Genomic DNA, 20836 nt, shown 5'->3' with positions numbered 1-20836 from the left:
AGCTGCGTGAAATGAAAACCGCAGTTTTGTTGTGCAGAGAAAATATAGCGGGACCCCAGACATCGCACGTGTACACGCGCGTCCGTGTGGCCACGTGGTAGTAGGTCAAGGACATAGGCCCCTATACACTCTGCAGCAGCACATTCAATATCGTAGTACGCATTTATAAATAAGTGTGTTGTGCTGATGATGATCATGATGGAGCCCGTAAATGAAGATCAACAGTAAGCTAAAGTTGAAATTGATGTCGTAAAAAATAGAACTTATGCTATGGGCTGGAGTAGAGCAAGGAACGTTAATTGGGAGAGAATGTAGCCTCCGCATTCCACTATAGTCTAGACGCCACGTGGTTGTCAAACTATGTACACTATCATGGAGGCATGCTCGGAGCATGGGGTCGGCGAAATTGGAAATCTTATAGCTGTAGGCTCATTTCTTTTTCAAGATGTTTGCAATGAGTGACCTAGCTTCGTTGAGTTAATAATGAAAAAAGTGGGGTCCTTATGAGCTAGTTTTCCAGTAGTTATATTTCCTAGTTTGATTTTGTGTGAACTATAGGCCTATATAGCTAGGCCTGGGCGAGTAGTGGATTTTTCTACTCGAGTACGGAACTTTCAAAGTAAGTCGCAAGTATAAATAACCGTATTTCCAAAAAGGGTGGAATCAAATTTAAAGTCAAATTGAACAGTGTTCATGCTTTCAGTTTGTGTATTGAATAAGTTCATACTAGGAGAATTAAAAACAGCTATATAGTCATTATCATTTTCCTCTTGAATAATTGTAACTGTTGAAAATAAACACACCAGTTGAAAAGTAAGAGTAAGTGTAACTAACTGATTTAATGTGAATGGATTATTATTGAATTTTGCATTTTTTTTCCGATTAGAGTTGATGAAATCTTAACTCGATTTTGGGAAGATGGCATGAGGGCATATGGAACTTCAGAGCGAGCGAGAGTTCAAAAAGCAAGTAAAGAGACCGGTGTGTCTGTGACCTATGTGAAGGTAAATACACTGCATACGTGTGTGCAGCATGTGCTTTTTTTATTACATTGTATGTAAATAAAAATGTACATTTTAGTTGCCAAACCGAAAAATCGACATCTTTTCAAGTTTTAATGATTGAAAGAAGTCTACCATTTCACTAAATTACCCAATTTGGATAATCCAGTTCTTGCTGATGAACTTGTTATTGCTCAGAAAGGGCAGTCAGGTTGGCGTAGCGATACTTTCCTCGCCTTCCACCGCTGTGACCCGTTCGAACCCTGCCTGGGCCAACATGTGGATTGGGTTTTTAGTCCCTACCTAATTCCGTGGGTCTTCCCCAGAATATCCTGTAGAGAAAGAAATTCAATCGGTAAATGAAACACTGCTTTAGCATTTTCCCATTGTAACCTAATTTTTTTGTTCACAAATAATTACCGTTCACACAATCCCTGTGACTATGATCTGGTGCACGGTACCCTGTGGAGACATGTACATGATAGGGAACAAAAGATTGTATTATACGTCTCCGAGATCCACAGGGCAATTTAGATGAATACGTCTCCACAGGGTTATCACGCAATAGATGTGTGGATTTTACTCAAAAACTAAGAATTTCCAATGTGTGTTGATCTGTATGTTGCAAATTAAAGTTTTTATGTAAGGGAGATTGAGTCGGAATGTCAGCCAATTAAATTAATTGCGGTCAAAATAGGAGCATTTTGTAACTACTCTTTCAAACTCTAAACTTTTAGTTCACGAGAACAAAGAATTGACTCCACAAAGATACAAATTTCAGTGTGTGTGTAGTATGTATGTGCAGCTTAATTTATTCCGTAATTAACTTCTCAAGAGGTAACATAATAGATCCTTGCTAGTATATGCAACAGACAACAATGTGACCTTTTTTATTGCAGAGATAATAGGCGCTGAAGACATTTCGATCTTGAGAGAACAGGTGCAGTCGATATTTAACGCCAAATATAGTAAGTTTTATTACATTTTAAAATAACGAGGAAGTTTTATTTTGGCTTAGGTTCACAGTTGGCATGGCATCATGCAATAAATCTTTCAATAAAGGAACCAGGCAGTGCACTGTTTGTCTTCTGTCTGCGTCCGAATATGTATTGTGTTAAGGTATGCTATTTTTGTATGTACTAAGGGCCCTACCACGTATGACTATTCAATATTGTTCATTGTTACATCCCTTCTCTCGGTTTGGGCTCAATGAACATGCCTGTCTGGGGCCCATGCTTAAAAGCTTTGCTTCTTAACTGGCTCATCTGCAGTGTCTTTAAGATATCACTTTCTATGGTATATGTATCTGTAGATTGTTGTAAATGAATGAATCTTGAACCTATGAATGTGTGTGCAAACCTATGTGACTGATGAGTGCCAGTTGTTACTTTCATTAGATTCCTCCTCGTTATAAATTTTATAACATGTATTTTATGCTAATATTTTAACACATTGAATCCATTTGTGTTTTGTGGTAGAGAAGCAACAGGGCAAAAGAAAATGACATACAAACGCCTGTCGGAAATTAACGTTGTGGGTCTGCCGGAAGATATGGTGTTAAAGCGGCCTTCTGCTTATGGGAAAAAGAGCCTCAAGAGGATCATTCAAGCGAAAGATAAGATTCAGTTCTTTCATCCTGAACATGCAGAACGGTGAGAGAGGAAACAGTTACAAAACCAATAGACTTGGTGAAACGTAAATAGTACGTCTTAGTCAAATGTGTCGTGATACCTGCTTGAATACGATTTTGTTTATAAGCTTATGATCTTTCGCCTAAAGATTGGTTTGTGTACCGCTGATCTCATTTACACACACAAAAATGGATAGCATACGGAGAATGCAGATAGAAGAACGGAATTTGAAGCTATTCTATACATGTATTGGGGAGACTGGAAGGTGTTTTATACAGGATAAGTTGCAGTCTTAGGCAGTTGTGATTCACGGTACATTGTGGTTCACTTTTACCTTTTGGCCAGCTTCACCACTAGCCTGGCCACAAGTCACAATTTTTCAAAGGTCATGGTTCACTTTAGAACGCTGTAGTTCACTTTCTGCGGCGTTTGGGAATATAATTGCGACATAAACTTGTCCTTTATAGAACATCAAAATAATACGAGTACGTTGTAGCCGTGTCCTTTGCAATAATTCGGCTGCTCAGATGCGAGTGATTTTAGCCTCCCAAGTTATTATTATTGTATGTACCTGTACTCAAGGGGCTGGTAATTACGTCTATTTTTAAAGACAGGTAATATAAATGAAGTTTGTGGGAAATATGAGACGTGTAACAGCTGCGTAAACGGTATACAAGGTGCTGCGGCGCATATTGCAGCCACTGCCAGAAACACCATGCAAACCCCGTCTCTTAGCTATAAGTCTTGCCTGTGTTTTTTGTGGTTTTTTTTTCATTCATATTTGGTTTGTGCAGCTTTAAAGGTACAAACCATCATTTGTAATTGGTGCATTTTGTTCGTTTGAAGCAACACAAGTGCTCAAAATCTAAAGGAAGTGTGCTGAACAACTATTAAACCTGATGAAGTTTGAGCTCGTCTATTGTGTTTTTTTTTTCATTCATAGCCACTTTCCAGCAGTATTTATAGACCCACTAGCTCCTGTAGCCCCTGTGGCCCCTGTGGATGTTGTCGTCAAACAAGAAGTGCCACATCCTGGAATGCCAAGAATCAGTGAGGCTTACTTAGATTCAAGTTCTTCTTGGCCCACAGTTGTCAGATAATGGGTCAAATACTTTGACTTTGACTTTGACCATGCAAACCCCGTCTCTTAGCTATAAGTCTTACTGGGTTCTTTAAAACCCTCCGACGCAGAAAGCCCATTTAGTAACACACTTACAGTAAGGGGTCCCCTGGGGACCCAAATATTTAGCGCCACGGTTTGAGGCTACACAACACTGTATCCACATGAACACAATCTTGCCATATCTGTAGACTAAGGAGGTGTATTTGTATACATAGTCTGTGGTCAAGCCGTGCACTGTCTACTCGCAAGTGAACTTGTTTGTGCACGTGTATATGGTGGGTCCCCGGGTGGGCAGAAATTGCGTCGGAGTTGTTTTGTGCGCGTGTATATGGTGGGTCCCCGGATGGGCAGAAATTGCGTCGGTCCTTAGCCCAGGTTGTCATGCTCAGATATGCCTGACCCGGGGTCACACACTAAAGGTGACTGCATATATCCGTAGAGGGTGCCTCTTGCTAGGATTAGATGGAAGATCACCAGAATTGGTTTGAATTTTTTTTTGTAATTAAGGTAATTAACCAAATTGGGTCCCCAAAAGGGCTAGATTCTGCGCCGGAGGGTTAAGCATACCACAACACACGGGACCTATGGCTTTACGTCCCATCGGAAGGACGAAGCAATAATGGTAAAGTGCCTTGCTCAAGAGCACAAGCACCATGTTCTCCATCAGGATTCGAACCCATGTACCACGGCACACGAGTCAAACACCGTATTATTACCATTGGACCACAGCCCTCACAAAGTTAACACCTATATGTATTGTATGGGAAGTTTACTTATTTGTTTTTGGTTTGTGCAGCTTCAAAGGTACAAACCATCATTTGTAATTGGTGCATTTTGTTCGTTTGAAGCAACACAAGTGCTCAAAATCTAAAGGAAGTGTGCTGAACAACTATTAAACCTGATGAAGTTTGAGATCGTCTATTGTGTTTTTTTTTTCATTCATAGCCACTTTCCAGCAGTATTTATAGACCCACTAGCTCCTGTAGCCCCTGTGGCCCCTGTGGATGTTGTCGTCAAACAAGAAGTGCCACATCCTGGAATGCCAAGAATCAGTGAGGCTTACTTAGATTCAAGTTCTTCTTGGCCCACAGTTGTCAGATAATGGGTCAAATACTTTGACTTGTTGTCAATTAACAGTGGTCCATTAACAACAGTTATTCCCTAACCAGGTCATTATCACACAGTGAAGACTGGGTCTGCTACTCCCTACTTAGTAAATGAAATGTACACTATATCTACACTATAGGTGCTGATGGAACGAAGGATGGTAAAACTTTGCACTCCTTTTTATCTTCTCCAGAAAACTCTGCAAGGGATCTTGATCAGTCTCAAAATACTGGGCAGGATTTTGCCGTGGAAACGACACACAAAGACCAAAAGCCAGGTAAGACTCAATTCCCCATTGCATTATCGAAATTTTGTGGACAATGCTGTACATTTTTGCATTCATGTCATGCATGCCAAAGGAGAAAAACTACGGACCAAAATCAAAGGTGACAGCCGTTTGAATCTGGGTAAAGTCATTGACTGTATTCATGCATGAAATATATCACACGAACAAATAAATTTGTCACCTAAATCTGTGTACAATGCTTATCTGTTTATGAGGCCACAAAAAAAATGGAACAGACGAAATAAACTTCTGTTGAGAGACTCTGAGGATTGTTCAGTCATTCCGTCGCAGAGCTGACAAACCGACGAATAAGCAAAAACCTTGTTTGGAGTAATTCGCGTTTGAAGTTGGACACTTCTCCGGGCGCCGTATTTTACCCTTAATGTTTCGATAAAAATACTGTTAGTATATATTCTGAATAAAATATGAAACTAAGTATCCACCAGGTCACTTATTTAATCAGAGAAGTTGTGCGATATGATTTTATTTGATCGTAAACGCATTCGTCAGTTTGTCAAATTACATTAATCTGCAATATCCGGTTGTTCTTCACACTGTTTGTATGCTATTCGTCAGTTTGTCGGATCGCGCGTGCACGCACGCGCAATCCGACAAACTGACGAATAACATTCGTTGGTACTTTGAACGCACACCTTACATAAGTTGGTTACCAGCGAAATGTTTGTATGCTATTCGTCAGTTCGTCGGATCGCGCGTGCACGCACGCGCAATCCAACAAACTGACGAATAACATTCGTTGGTACTTGGAACGCACACCTTACATAAGCTGGTTACCAGCGAAATTTCGTATTCGTCACTATGTCAAATTATGGATTTGTTTTTGTGAGTGATTCGCCACAAGGGGGCTCTGAATCTCAAAATCCAGACAAATATTAAGAATTTTGGCATAAATACTTGAAAGAGCAACCTTCATAAAGCCTAAAAATAACAAAAAATCGAAATCGCCAAAATGGTCGATTCGCCGGTTTGTCAGCTCTGCGACGATTCATCCTGTGACCATATAGTCATTAACGTGACGAGACAGTCGATTGGCCACATCAGGTGTAAGTGCTTCTAGCAGCTTTCCGAGTTTCACTTTTATCTTGTTAATCCTTTTGTCAACAAACTGGCCCCTGTTATCAGATACTGCTGCTAATCCCCTGCACTTGTCAATATCAGCTGTGTGACAGCACATGTGGCTTTATTACACTAGGTATTAGGGATTATAAAGCTACTGTTTGGACAAAGGATTAAGATAGATTAGAGGGCTGGCCAGTTTACAGTTAGATCGACTGTTTTCTCTCAGAAGTTTCTAGTGGAGGTTACTCGCAATGTGAGTCAGGGATCTCCGTAGCTTTGTGCCCTCAGTCATGCAGGGTAAAGGGGCATGATATAGTCCACGCCTTCTTTTTTTTTGTCGGCCTCTGTGACATCTGCCCACCACTGCTCCCTGTAGGCTGTTCTTGGACAAGGACCAAGTCCTAGTGCAACACATGTCTGAACTAAGCGACCTTGCAGCAAATGGACAACTGGAATATAGTTGTCTCGATGACTTCTATCCCTTCACATTTTAATAGCTCTACTAGAACATTATCCTATTCACATGTGATCCCCAGTATCACATTCCCATATTCTCTGTGGTAGTATTGTCCAGTATACTGGTGTCTGGTCGAAGCTCATAATTGCACAGTTCTTTAACTGCACCCTCTTCTGTGAGGATGGAGCAGTTCTTATCCTCTGTAACTGTAGCCTAGGCTGCTGTGATCTTGTTACTGCATGTCTTCAGTGTGTCAGGGGGTGGGCGTGTACAACTAATGCGACTAGGCAAGAGTCGCCAATACTTCAAGAAGCACTTGTGTAAAAAGCAGCATGCTCTGATGATCTATGCCCCGTTGTACATGTAATACTGGGGCAGGTGCTGGATAATGTGGTTACTCACTAAAATAGTTCTTACCCGCACAGAACTTAAAATGCAAATCAAATTTCTCAGGAAAAAGCGACAAATCCTTGAGAAATTTATAGAAAATGTCAAGAAAGTTTATACCCCTGTACATGATAAATGGACCGCTTTTGCTTCTTTTAACAGGCCCATTTATGTGCACGTAAACGTATATTTGAATTTATTAGTAAAAAGTCCATTAGCCAAAAGGTATTACTGGATAAATAATAATGTGCTATTGGTCACGACTTTATATCTCAACAAGTCGTGATTATTGAAATTCACTTGTCGCCAACGCCTAGAAGGGCCACCTTTTCTTGCTGTTACCTTCTTTCATTCTTGCTTCATATGTTGTCGCATTAGTCAGACATCCATCATCACCTCCTTCATTTCCTGCCTGATGTTCCTGTTTGGGATCCACTTTTTGGGGTCTTTTGTGGTCTTTATGGGTTCCTTCTCATGTCAGATAGTTCTAGGAGGTTGCTTGATATTGTTACTGCCATGCAACTCTACATCTGAATCATGAAGTGCCTGCGTGATATGATATGAGCTCTGTCTGTGCTGACTTTTACATAGCAACAACGTCCAATGGCCGGGACATTTCGTCGGTTGACGGGCACCATTCCCTATGTGTGACGCACGTACACCAGGGTAGTTGTGCTATGTACAGGCAGTGGCCGCGCTTCACGGCAAATTAATTGCAGTCGGGCAAGATGGCGTCAGTCGGTACGTCACCCCCAACTGTACTCTCTTTTCCAGTGTCGGGGTACTTGTGAACGGAGCGGATAGGTGAGGGACTTGATGCTGAACAGGCTGGGTGCAGTAAACCTTCCACCTTCATTCGCCTGTCGCTGCAATCCCAGGGTATTTCCTGGTTGAATCTTGTTTATAATCCTGCAATTATGGGCGCAGTGGGTCTATCGCAGCTATTGCTCTGAACAATCAGATATCCACTAACTCGGACCATTATTTCTAAAGACTCTGCTTTCTGTACTGTGTACATTTCAAAGTCTATCAGAAACGATTTTTATTTTTTCTTTGTGTGAATTTCTCAGAATTCCCACGACGTCTACTAGTCACAGAGCTTGTTTGAAGAGCTGGGGAATAACAGCGCTCTAGTAAAGGTGTAGAAAATGAGTGTTGTTGGTAATCAGCCGCAACAAGTCTCCAAGAAAAGATGATGGTTATGATGTCGCAGCTCAGAAGAAAATATTTTCATAGTAGGAAGCTGCTTGGGGAGATATATGAATGATGAAGAGGATGACAAAGTCCAGTGGAGGCTGTGACTACCCGAAAATTCACCAGTGTAAATTGAGAGTTCACTAGTGAAAGACTAGCTCTCCATGACAAAATCCCACATCATGCAGAGCTCAGGGAGTAAAGAAGCTCCATCAGTCTCAGGAAGGACAGGAAAAGGTCTACATGTGTAGCTTCGGTGACTAAGTCAGAAAACGTCAAGTGTCTAATCACTGAGCATGACTTGATAGGCTTATTAAGCACACATGCGGGCGAGAGACCATTTTCTTGCAACTGTGCCAAAGCATTCCCTGTTATTGCGACTTTAAGAAAGCACCAGAGGTTTCATTGCATACAAAGGGTTCAAACTGATTCGATGCTACTAATTCTCAATAGATTTGATAAAGATTATTTCCACAAGGTCACTCATTGTTGTGTAAAGCCCAGTAGTATGAACGGGCACTAATGTGCCCCTTTATAGCGCTGATGATGGTGGAGTATGTGTGTGTTTGTGTTGGAGGTGGGGTTTTCTGGAAAAGTACAGTTTGATGTACGCGTTCACCTCTTCCGGACATTACCCCATAATTGAAATACATCACAGCGGTTTGAGCTATACCCATGTTCAGGTCACAAGTGCTTTATGGTTGCGGCCTGGTAACTGCGTGCTATCGCCTTTACGCTTTCAAAATCAGAGTCCTCTTTCTCAAGTGTGAGTTTATGGCAACTGACGCCCTGACTCTTTCTCCTGAGGTTAGAAACCCTCATAAGCTTGCATTTTATCAAAACAAATACATGTATAAAGAAATTGGACCGGAAGTCACTCTCCTTGTCATCAGATTCAAGATCCTCATATTGGGAATGTAATCTTTCAAAAGATGATCATCTTTGTGAAGAAAAAATAATCCAAAAGTCGAGGGATGGCCAAAAAGTTAACAAAAGCTTCAAAAACGAACAAAAACCAGTTATATTTTGATGCCTATTTTGAACACCTTGGAGACTTGTTTCTTTTTATCATTGTCTGCGACAAATTATGGTATAGACTATGGCGTCCTCTCTAATATTGTTAAATAATTGTATAACACGTTAATATTGAAACAATGCAGTTCTGCTTTTGACATATCGTGGATAGTTTGTACAGTGTGTAGTAAGGTTGATACTGGTATCCGTCGGGCCTCGAGTGTCGACAGAGGTGTTGAGGTGACATGTAACCAGGAAACTCATATCTGCTCATTTGTGATTTCTGATCGTACATTTCTAGATCTGATCATACATATTAGCACCCTCAACATTTCACACGGTAATACATGTATGAACTAATAGCAGACATGCCATTATTTATTATGGTCTCTCAATTTATTAAATTCCAGGATTAATATCAATGCAAGAATGCATATGCTTGGTTAATTTCAAATTCCTTATTCTACAAGATCTTCAAAAATACTTCAAACAAGAGGTATCAGTACATTTACAATTAGGGATCTTAAAAGAGTGTTATTAACATTAATCAAAGATTAACAATATAAAAATGATCTCATGTCTGTCATTTCTGTTGCAACAAAATGGGCGTGTACAGGTGTGTTAATACAAAAGAAGTATCGCCACATTTTCAATTAAGGAACTTAAAAGAGCGTTAATAAAATTAATCAAAGGTAAACAATATAAACATGATCCAATTTCAGTTATTTATGTTAAGAAGATCGTGTTCAGAGGTGCGTTTAACAAAAGCAAAATTGTATGTGTCTCAAAACTATAGCTAATTGCTAGTTTTACTGTGTCAAGATATTGGTATCATTAACTTCATTAATTAGTACTTCATTAATTGATACTTAAAACTTTCCATTTGTATTAAAATCGTCAATGTACATGTTTATTGGTGTCTTTACACCCGCATTTGGTGTTCGTCTTTGTTAAGATAGATTCGCTCCTGAACATTTCTGACAATTTTAAATAGTTGTAACAACTTCATAGTTCGATCTCTGAATGCTGCAATTTGGCAAAATGCAGCTTAGACGAATTCGATCGGTAATGACGAATATTCTCGACCCAGTGACTAAAGAGTATGACCAAACTTTGAAATTGAACGGTAAATGACTAAATTGGTTTTCTCAGTTAAAAGCGTGTGACATTTTTCGTGGACGAAATTGAATGATATAGTTGGTGAATTTCAAAGAAAAGTCTTTCAAAATGGCCACGAAAACCTAATATTAAACGTTAAGTCGCTTTTAAAGAACCTCATTTCCTCACGTCGATATACAATTTTGATTTTAAGTTTTCAAATGTGGGATTATCTTGCACATTGATGATTTGTTTGTTACATTTTCAAACTACATGTATTTTGTTCCTCTATTAATCACTCCAAATGAGCCTGGTGTTCCAATGAAATTGTACAAAAAGCGAAAATGACTTGTGATTTATAGATCATTATAAATAATGACTTATTAGAGTTAATACATCGTATATTTGAATTTAACGTTAATTATAACATAATGTTTTTAATGTTTATTGCTAGCAGTCACCCCCCCCCCTCCTTTTTAGATCCGATCTTACACACCATTGAGCTAAATTGCTCATAGTTTCGTGCAATTTTGTTTCAGACTTTACGATATATCCTGATTGAGTTCTGGTCAGCCACTGCCATCTGCCCATCTGCAGTGAAAGCGATTCTAGTTGGGTCATACAGACCCTGATCCACGCAATCAAGAAACCTGCCATCGAGGTCATAGTGGTGAATATGACCAGTTTTCATGCTTGCATGCCAACGCCACTGTGATACACCAACATAGATCCCAGAGCTATCACTCACTACACCTAAGCACCCTAATCCTGATTGTCCGTCTATTCTGGGTGTTATGGTGAATAATGTAACGCCATTTCCATCAGTAACTTCCACGCTCCCGTGCGACCCACAACTGATGAAAACTCGACCTTTGCTGTCGGCAGCAAGACGATGAGGGTTAATATTTGTCGGTATGGTGCGTAGGAGCTTACCATCACTGGGTCTGTGTTCATTATACAGATAAGGTGTGAAGAAACTCACCAGGATAGTTCCATCCTTCTTGATCGCTACAGTTCCGGCGGAAGGAGGAGAGTGGACCCCAATTGGCACCGCCGTGAACTGGTATGCCAGTGTGTTGTCGCTGTTGAATACTTTCACTTCGGGAGCTGGCTCACAGTGGCAATTCAATACAACCAAACGATTGTGAATGTCATCAAATGCAATTTGTATACGGGGACCTGAAAGTAAAGACACAATAGTTCTGTTATTAAATGTGGGCCGACTAGACATTAGATATCACGCGTGACGGGGTAATTCTCCCAATTATATAGCTAGCAGTAGGCCTATCAGATTTCATAGTCTTTCAGGTGCCTTATACGTTGTGAAGTATATACAGTGTTGATCTTTTTGGAGTCAAAATGTTGTGACGTCATCAAACCCGAATTGTATGTCAAATATGTCCAATATGAGGTTACATGCTCAAAAACGACGACCTTTATTCTTTTTGACCTTTTTAAAAAAATAAAAAATCAGCTAAAACTGATAATTGCTCACTGGATCAGCCTTTAAACAAGAAGTACAACAGGCCTTTGACAAGGCCATTCGTGCAGAACCAAGCGGCAAAGTATATGATAAGCGGCTTGAAGGAAGACTACGCGAGTAGGCCAATGAGCTGTCCTCCTTTGATGTGGCTGGGTCGCTTTTGAATGATTCGAAATCGTTACACTTAAAGCGTTTGTTTTAAAGTACTCAAACAAGTCTTGGTTGTATTATTTGCAAGCCTACTCACCAAGATAACGGCTGAATTTCATTGGGCTTTCCTGTTTATCATCGGGGTTGAACATTTCAATTCCTTTTTTGTAACGGCGAAGCACCAGAATGTCATTGTGACGGATAGCGACGTCCGAGTGCGCAAGAGTCTTTGGCTTTTTAATCTCCCGAGCCAGCTCCCAATGACCTCCTTGACTGCTGACCTGTAATGCAAGCCAATGACAAAGCAATGTCGTTGAAAGGACCGAGGGTTGTGCCAAATATACCAATTGTGATGGGATCAAGCTAAATGAGTCGTTTGTCGGGAATTTTCATTTGGAGATACAGGCCAAAATAGGGCCACTTCATCACATCACTTCATCACATCTCTTGGTGTTCCGACTTCCATAATCAGTGAACTAAAGATGGCATCAGCACGCGGTTTTCACATCAGTAATGCTGAGATCGTGTCTTTTCAAATCTCTAAAAAAAACCGAAATGACCGGGGTTGACTATAAGGACTCATGTAGCTTGATCGCATAACAATTAGTCGTACATGTATATCTGACTGGATATACCGAAGCGCATACTCATTCGCATAATACGTTGTCAATTTGAGAAACGCCCTTGTTTGTTGAGGGATTCATGGGAGCAGGTGTTCTTTCTCACCTGTTGTCCGATTTTAGATCCTCCACGCTTGCCACGCCTAGAGCTTGGCTTGCTAGGACCCGGTGCACTTGACTCCTCTGTGATCGTCTCTTGAGCTGAAGGCTCTGCCATTTCCTCCTGAAACAAAATACCCACTGACTTCATGAAAACATAATCATTAACAGTGTGACACGGTGCTATCTAATTCGAAGCGTTGCTGTTGATGTTCTTCGCTAATATCAAGAAAATGATTGTATTTCAAATTAGATGAAGCAGTACAGTGACCGTTGTTTAATTATTAATTCGAGTTCAAATATTATATTCTTAATTAAGATTCTAGATTGTCTCTGACAGATATGTAACTACATTTTCTTGAAAACAAAATCCTGTAAAAGATCTGTCCAATCCAGGGTAATTCTCTTCCGGTGACTTACTTGTTGGCTGATTCCCTCACCCTTGCAACGTCTTGGTCTCTTGGGACGCATGGTGGGACCCGGTCTTGGTTCGTCTTCCAACGACTTTACAGTTGAACTCTTCGCTTTTCTAGTTGTCATTTTTTCCTTAAGAAAATGATAGTATTTCAAATTAAATCAAGCAGTGACTGGTGTTTAATTAATTTGAGTTCTTACAGTATATTCTTTACTAACATTTTAGGTATTTTTATATTGAAAAACAGCTCTCAAAAGTACCTTTTGTACCCATTTCATGACAGACACAATAGTCGTTTTTATTTCATCACACCTTAGGCTACATATACCCGAAAAATGACGGAAATGTCTTCGAGCATTCCACAACCTCTTTAAGGAGACACGTTATAGTAATTTCTTTGCACGATGGGAGACATCGGTCATTAGGGAGACATTTTCATGACTCCCTAATGTCACTGCTCCCATTTAGAGGCACAATTTTAGCATCGCAAATTGATTACATTTGTTGCTCGTGGTCTAATTAGTAAACATACCGAAATTCGTGGGAAAATAGACATGAGAATATTGGGTTAGGGCACATTTAAGTTTGAAAAATTTTGCGCACAAGTCTATGGGGATGTCTCCCAAATGTCCAATCCAGGGTAATTCTCTACCGGTGACTTACTTGTTGGCTGATTCCCTCACCCTTGCAACGTCTTGGTCTCTTGGGACGCATGGTGGGACCCGGTGTTGGTTCATCTTCCAACGACTTTACAGTTGAACTCTTCGCTTTTCGAGTTGTCCTTTTTTCCTGAAGAAAATGATAGTATTTCAAATTGAATCAAGCAGTGACTGGTGTTAAATTAGTTCGAATTCTTAGAGTTTATTCTTAATAACATTTAGGTATTTTTCTTGTCTCCGAGAGATATATTGCTACATTTTCCTGGGACCATTTCATTCTGTAAAAGATGGTAGGAATCTTCATTGTGCTGTTTAAAACAAAACGATATCTATAGGTGTTTCTCTCTGTATCTTACTCGTGGTCTGATTCCTCCACGCTTGGCACGTCTCTTGCCAGGCATGCTTGGTTCGACTTGGTGTTCTTTTATCTCCAAATCGTATGAATTAAGGCAATTCTGCAGGTAAAGGACAGACACTTATTCATCAGTTATGAAATGAAATAGCGGTTTTAGTGCGATTGTGGCGCTATAATGAGAGTTTAGCCAGAACTTGTACCAATTGGAAGCATCAGAAATGCCGGAATGTAAAACCAGTGTAAACACTTTGGCTTATAACATGCATCAAGAGCGAGATCTTCGAAATAGAATTCGTGAATTAGAGATCAACATTTCTTATTTGTACATCATTTTCCAAGAGACACTCTGATCTGAAATTAGCTGTAATGTAGTCTGAGAAAAAAGCTAGCCATGAAAAAATGTGTTATAAAATTCTGCTATCAAAATTGAACAGCCTCATGCATTCAGTATTCAGAATTGCCACATTATTATCTGGCAATATAAATTCAGTGTATCATGACTTCAGTTCATAATTGCCGCATATTATTGATGTTCTTGCAATAGGCTCTTCCCTTTTTCAAACCCCTTTTCTAAGCGCTGATTGCTCCTTTCACTGTTTGCAAACGACATCAGGGAATTTACGGCATATGAGGGGACCTGGGGTCAATTTCACGGCGCTGCTTAGCAGAAACAAAATATGTTTCGCACAAAAAGTATGATTTATAAAGGCACGTTACCAGCCAAAACTCCATGTGATTTTCATGCCAAGCAGGTAGTAGCTGAATATCAATCACAAGCAATACACATGTAGTTCACATGGAGTTTTGGCGGGAAACCTGCCTTAATTAGTATGGGTCCGCTCATAAGTCCGACGCTTCATAAAATCCGACAAAATCGCATCCCCCATCCGAATAAAGGCCCATAAGTCCGACTCCTCATAAGTCCGACGCCTCATAGCTCCGACGCCTCGGAGGTACGACACCTTGAACGCTTCGTTTTTCCGACGTCGGACTTATGAGGCGTTGGACCAATAAGGCGGAATAAATAAATGTTATGCCTGATAAGTCCGACGCCTCATAATGCCGAAATTTTGGACTTATGATGCGTCGGACGTATGAGGCGTCGGACTTTTGGTACGGCCCCTTTAGTAAAGCCATACTGTTTTGTGCTAAGCAACTTTGTGTGCTTATTAGCAGCTCCATGAAATTGACCCCTGCTAAGTACATGTCGTTAGCGCGGAAGCTAAATTACAGCTAGGTAATAATTTTAATTTACCCTATTAAAGGTGTTTTTGTAGGCTTACCTGTATGGTTTGTTGGCCAGCCACAAAAAGAATTTCTCCTCTCGATCTATTCAACAGCAGTTGAATTTAACTTCGTGCAGTGTGCGGGTACCAGGCAAAATGGCGCTTGGCATACAACGTATCGTCGTATGATCTGATGGCGCGTCCATAGTTAAAAATTAAACCCATTGAACTTTGTATATCAATAAGAACCTGTGAACTGCATTCACAGCACGCAGGCAACGAATTGTACCTTATCTTTGACCTTAACCTTTTCAAAGTTTGTTATTTAAAGCTCACAAGATATGCATCTATGTGCATGCAGTTGCAGCTCATATATATACCCGTGTGAAATTGCATGTACGTCGTGAGAGAGTACAATGAGGCCTTTACCGCTAGGTTTTGAAGTTATCACTAGCAAGCGTCCCTTGAGCTGAGCTTTCTCAGAAATTATGATGAAATTCAACAAAAAATCGCTCTCATTTTCTTTAATCAAAATGGTTGTGAGCTTCATATCGGGACTGCATTTGAAAGGCCACAATGTGTGTGATGAACCTATAGCTCAGGGGCAAGGGTTGCCCAAAATTGAAGAACAAAATGATGAATGAACAAAAGCGAGCATTATTGAGATCTGCTTTGAACACTTTGTATATTTTGTCATCATCGTCACTGACATTTTATAAAGTGTGGTAGGTATATGCGTCTTCTCTTTTTCGACGCACTAAATATCATTCTTTGCCCAAAACAAATTAGTGCTGCTTTTGACATATCGTGGGTCCCACGGCCAATCGGTAATAGGTGCTTGTAGTTTGTATTGAGGTTGCTTCGCTGGTATCCGTCCGGTCTCGTGTGTCGACAGCAGAACGTTAAGATTACATTTAACAAGTGACCTCCGATTTTCTCGTCTGCAATTTCTGATCACAAATTCATGTATTATCACACTTAATATGCAATGAACTAATAGCAATCATATCTATGATGGTTTCTAAATTGATGTGAATTCCATGATCATTAAAAATATAGAATTTCTGTCCCTGTATGGTGAATGAGATCAAGTTACTCATTTCACATAACTAAAATAACGAATTATCAGTGGATGATGTACATACCGCAGTGTCAATGAAAAAAAGATCGACAATATAGAATAATCACATTTCTTGCATTTGAGTTGTAAGGATAATCGTGTTTACAAGTATGTAAAAGTACAACTAAAATTTGTGTGTCGCTTCAAACTATAAACTTCTAGAACGTGAGCTGTATGTATGTGTTTTGCTTACTGTGACACATGATGGTGTTGACATCAGTAACTTCGCGTAGCAAATTGAGGCAGTCTCTATCAAGATAACTTATTTGAAGCCAAGCAAATCCACTAACAACAACATGACTATAGTGATTGATGACAAACATGGAATGGCCATATTTTTGACACAACAATTTGCTTAATCACAGTTGTATTTAATTGAGCAACATACCAACTATAAGCTGCATTCAAATCATTCACACAGCTTTAACGAATAATGTGGCTGTATGCAGTAAATAATCAAACTCATTGTTTTTAAAGAAAGACGACTGTTTTTCCGAACTTGTCTTTTCAAAATGTCAAAGAACCAGAGGGAATTCACAAAGCTGTATCAATGTAAACCGCACATTGTACTGATATTATACTATCAAACATTGTTTCTGTACATTGACTAAGTTTTTGGTTGTTTTCTAAATGACTTGTATTGTATTGTAATTATACAGCACAGTTAGATATTTTCTTTAAAGGATCACCAATATAGTAGTCACATTTAAGTTGCATGGCAAATTGTTAATTACAGGCGTGTAAAACTACAACTGAAATTGCATGTCGCTCAAAACTTAACTACATTTAGCTTCAACTGTATACTTTGCCACGGTATTTTGCATCACTAACTTAATGCAGCCGGACTACTTTATTCCATGAGCGCATCTGAAACTCACATATGACCTCTTTAGATGGCATGTAAATTTATCGAATCACACCTTCCGATACAGCTGGATGGAGTTGCCGGCGGCCACTGCCATCTGCCCATCGGACGTGAATGTGATTCCCGTAGGGCAAGGCAGACGCTGAGCCAGGCAACAAAGAAACCTTCCATCTAGATCATAGTGGTGAATATGACCACTGAAAAAGTTTTTAAGCCTCGCTGGAACATACAAACCGGAGCTATCACCGTAAACGCTCCCGCATTCCCTTGCTGACTGACTGCATATGGTGGGTTCCAGGGTGAATAGTATAATGCCATTACCATCAGTAACATCCACTCCTTCTTTACCGCTGATTATGACTCGGTCCTTGCTGTCAACAGCCAGATGCACGGGAGTACGTTTTACTGGTATGGTACGTAGAAGCTTACCATCAGTAGGTCTGTGTTCAGTGTACACATTCCTTTTCTGATCAGCCACCAAGATGGTACCCTCCTTCTTGACCGCTACTCCTCCTGGCACATGTTGCGGCTTGTCGAGCTTATCGGCTTCCTGACGCTGCTCGAACTCACTCTGAGGCGTCGTCTCGAACTCGTATGCCAGGGTGTTGTCGCTGTTTAACACCTTCACGTTGGGATCGAAACACTCAGCAACCACCAAGCGATTGTGAATGTGCTGGACTGCAATGTATCTTGGACCTATTAATTATTGAGAGTACAGATGCAATTTATCAATTTCCGTGCTGTTGTATGTTGTGAGAAAAAGGTGATGATTTGCCCTTGAGTATTAAACTGAGGGCTTACCGCATGATGACCAATAGCCAGGCAAATTATTACAAACCTCAACCATAGCTCCTTTTCACAGCATGATTTTACGGAGCTTGCATAACAAAGAACTTAAATATATCAATGAAAGGGACTTGGTCACAGTATCAAACAATGTTAATTGTTGCGATCAATTGCCCATTCTGCAGTGGCAATGAAATAACACTCATCAGGGTGTAGGCCAAGGATTAGGAATACTTCTGCAATTTATGACAAGAGACGTGTTATAATTAAATAACAAATGGTGTGATGCCAGGTGTCAAGTTAAATATCATTAGATATAATAATTGTTTGTTCGAAAGTCTACTTTATGTATTTGCCTTTTCAAAATCTTTGGAAATTAAGAAAGGGCATTTGCCAATCATCACGATAGTGTTTTCCTTTTTGGCATGTTACAATTATAAGATGTTCAATGCTACTTCAGATCAAATGAATGAAACGAATATAAATTGTAGCTAACTCAACATATTGGCAGCGTATATCATTCTGCCAACTCACCTTTGGGAAATGGTATTGAACTTTTCTTTTTGCCATCGTTGCTGCAGATCACAACTTGGTTGTTGCGGAAGCGAACCACTGCAATCTCATCTTGACGGGCAGCGATGGCTTGACAATCACTCCAATCTTTCGCTGCAGGCTTCAGACGTATCTCACTAACGAGCTCCCAATTGTCTTTTTGACTGCTTACCTGTAATGCAAGTCAAGCCAAAACAATGTTGTTATTTATTTATTTATTTTATTTATTTATTTTATTTCTTTCTGGTAATGAAACCAAGGATCCCTCAAAAGTGCCCTTTGCACTGTAGTCCGGAAGCCTGAAGAAACCTGTAGAGAGAAGACAATGAGAAGAAATTACAGTTTTAGAGGTGGGAGGAAAAGCCCAGAGAAATATGCTGAGGAAACCCACGGAATCAGGTAGGGACTGTAAACCCAATCCACATATTGGCCCGGGCGGGATTCGAACCCGGGTCACAGCGGTGGAAGGCGAGGAAAGTACCGCTACGCCAACATGACTCCCCTGTTGAAAGCACTGAGGGCTGTGCCAAATGTACTAATTCTTCGAATATTTGATGGAATCTTTTACTATTCGCATATTCAGAAACGTTGAAACGACCCGTGTATTTCTTACCCGTTATCTTACCCGTTAACTGTATGTTTCCTCCACTCTTGCTTAGAACTCACCTTGCTAGGGCCTGGTGTCGGTTCCTCTCTGGTCGTCCCTTGAGCTGAACTCTCTGCTTCTCCAGTCGTGCTTTCTGCCTGAAACAAAATAGTCACTTACTTTTATGGAAACATAATTCGCAGTGTCACTGGTGCTAATTCAATTTAAAGTTCCAGGTACTTCAAGCTTATGTGGTTTTATTTTTGGTAGACGTTTTTTGCTTCATTTGATTTACTCAAGGAATTAAAGTATTTAATATTCCTCGATCCACGCTTGCCACGCCTAGAACTCACCTTGCTAGGATCCAGTGTTACTTCGTCTCTGGTTGTCTCTTGAGTCTCTGTTTTTCCAGTCGCCATTTCCACCTAAACAGAGAGATGCCCACATGCTCCATAAATACTTAAACATCATTGAATCGTTTCGTGGGATATGCACAGATAATTTAATTCGAGGCTTTACTATTATAATATCAAGCTTATCGATTCATGGAGGCTTGCTGCATTTAAATTACTCAATGACTTAAATATATTTAATACAATTGAATAGTAATATTATAGTAATATAATATAAAGATATCTGGCCAAAACAAATCACTGATCCATGCAAAAGAATTATCGAGAATTCTGATATGTTTTGTTCCGAAAGCTATAGGACATTTACCTAACTGACCACTTTAATGGCACATTGAACGTCAAGTTCTATGTAGGAGTTTATATTATAGTCAATGAACGGGTACACATTGAATCCAGTCCGCGGGTACAAAAAGTTGCATTAAAGTCAGAGACAGGCATAGGGCCTAAGTATATGTAATTCTCTACCGCGACTTACTTGTTGGCTGATTCCTTGACCTTTGTAATGTCTAGGTCTCTTGGGAGACATGGTGGGACCCAGTGTTGGTTCGTCTTCGTTCAACTTTACAGTTGAACTCTTTGCTTCAGTTGTCATTTTTCCCTAAGAGAAAATGATTGTATTTCAAATTAGATAAAGCAGTGACCGTTGTTCAGTTATCAATTCAAGTTCAAAGAGTTTATTCTTAGCTAAGATTTTGGATTGTCTGTGAGAGATACATTTCCTTGAACATTTTAATCTGTAAAAGATGGTAGGAATCTTCATTGTGCTGTTTAAATGTTTCTCTCTGTATCTTACCAAGGGCGGATCCAGGGGGGGCAAAGGGGGCCATGCCCCCCCCCCAAAAAAAACCGAAACCAATTTTTGTTTTTTTTATGTGACATCGCAATAAAGGCAGGCAATGAGTACACCACCATCTTTTCCTGAAAAAAACATTGGTTAAAGGTCAGAAATTGCCTCAGATCGCACCACAGAGCATCTAGAATCCAAATTTTGTTTGGCCCCCCAAAAAAGTGTGTTCTGGATCCGCCCTTGTATCTTACCCGTGGTCTGATGATTCCTCCACGCTTGGCACGTCTCTTGCCAGGCATGCTTAGCTCTACTTGGTGTTATTTTAACTTCAATCCGTGTGAA

At 40.1% G+C, this 20836-nt stretch overlaps 2 protein-coding genes and 1 long non-coding RNA gene across 4 annotated transcripts; 1 reads left to right on the top strand and 2 right to left on the bottom strand.

Moving 5' to 3' along the window:
• The first annotated feature begins 22 nt into the window (after positions 1-22).
• On the top strand, positions 23-18820 carry LOC119732960. Its single transcript, XR_005271661.1, has 8 exons — positions 23-224; positions 887-1004; positions 1901-1969; positions 2480-2653; positions 3576-3682; positions 4701-4807; positions 5056-5139; positions 18738-18820. It is a non-coding gene; the product is annotated as an uncharacterized LOC119732960 (long non-coding RNA).
• On the bottom strand, positions 10449-15580 carry LOC119732957. 2 transcript variants are annotated; one of them, XM_038206541.1, is made up of 7 exons: positions 15443-15580; positions 14161-14259; positions 13809-13934; positions 13151-13276; positions 12738-12854; positions 12109-12292; positions 10449-11557 (listed from the first exon to the last, which is right to left on the bottom strand). In XM_038206541.1, exons 2-7 carry the CDS (start codon positions 14203-14205, stop codon positions 10914-10916), a joined length of 1242 nt encoding a protein of 413 aa, XP_038062469.1. In that variant the 5' UTR covers positions 14206-14259; positions 15443-15580; the 3' UTR covers positions 10449-10913. The 2 variants fall into 2 exon arrangements, with proteins under 2 accessions (XP_038062469.1, XP_038062470.1); XM_038206542.1 differs by lacking the exon at positions 13809-13934.
• On the bottom strand, positions 17037-20414 carry LOC119732958. Its single transcript, XM_038206543.1, has 5 exons — positions 20183-20414; positions 19648-19719; positions 19375-19452; positions 18691-18880; positions 17037-18066 (listed from the first exon to the last, which is right to left on the bottom strand). The coding sequence occupies exons 1-5, from the start codon at positions 20297-20299 to the stop codon at positions 17420-17422; spliced, it is 1104 nt and encodes a 367-aa protein (XP_038062471.1). The 5' UTR covers positions 20300-20414; the 3' UTR covers positions 17037-17419.
• Between the last annotated feature and the right edge of the window lie 422 nt (positions 20415-20836).

The sequence above is a fragment of the Patiria miniata genome, unplaced genomic scaffold (assembly GCF_015706575.1).
Source record: "Patiria miniata isolate m_02_andy unplaced genomic scaffold, ASM1570657v1 HiC_scaffold_25, whole genome shotgun sequence".
In the NCBI taxonomy this organism is placed as follows: Eukaryota; Metazoa; Echinodermata; class Asteroidea; order Valvatida; family Asterinidae; genus Patiria; species Patiria miniata.
This window is presented reverse-complemented; position numbering and strand designations above follow the sequence as displayed.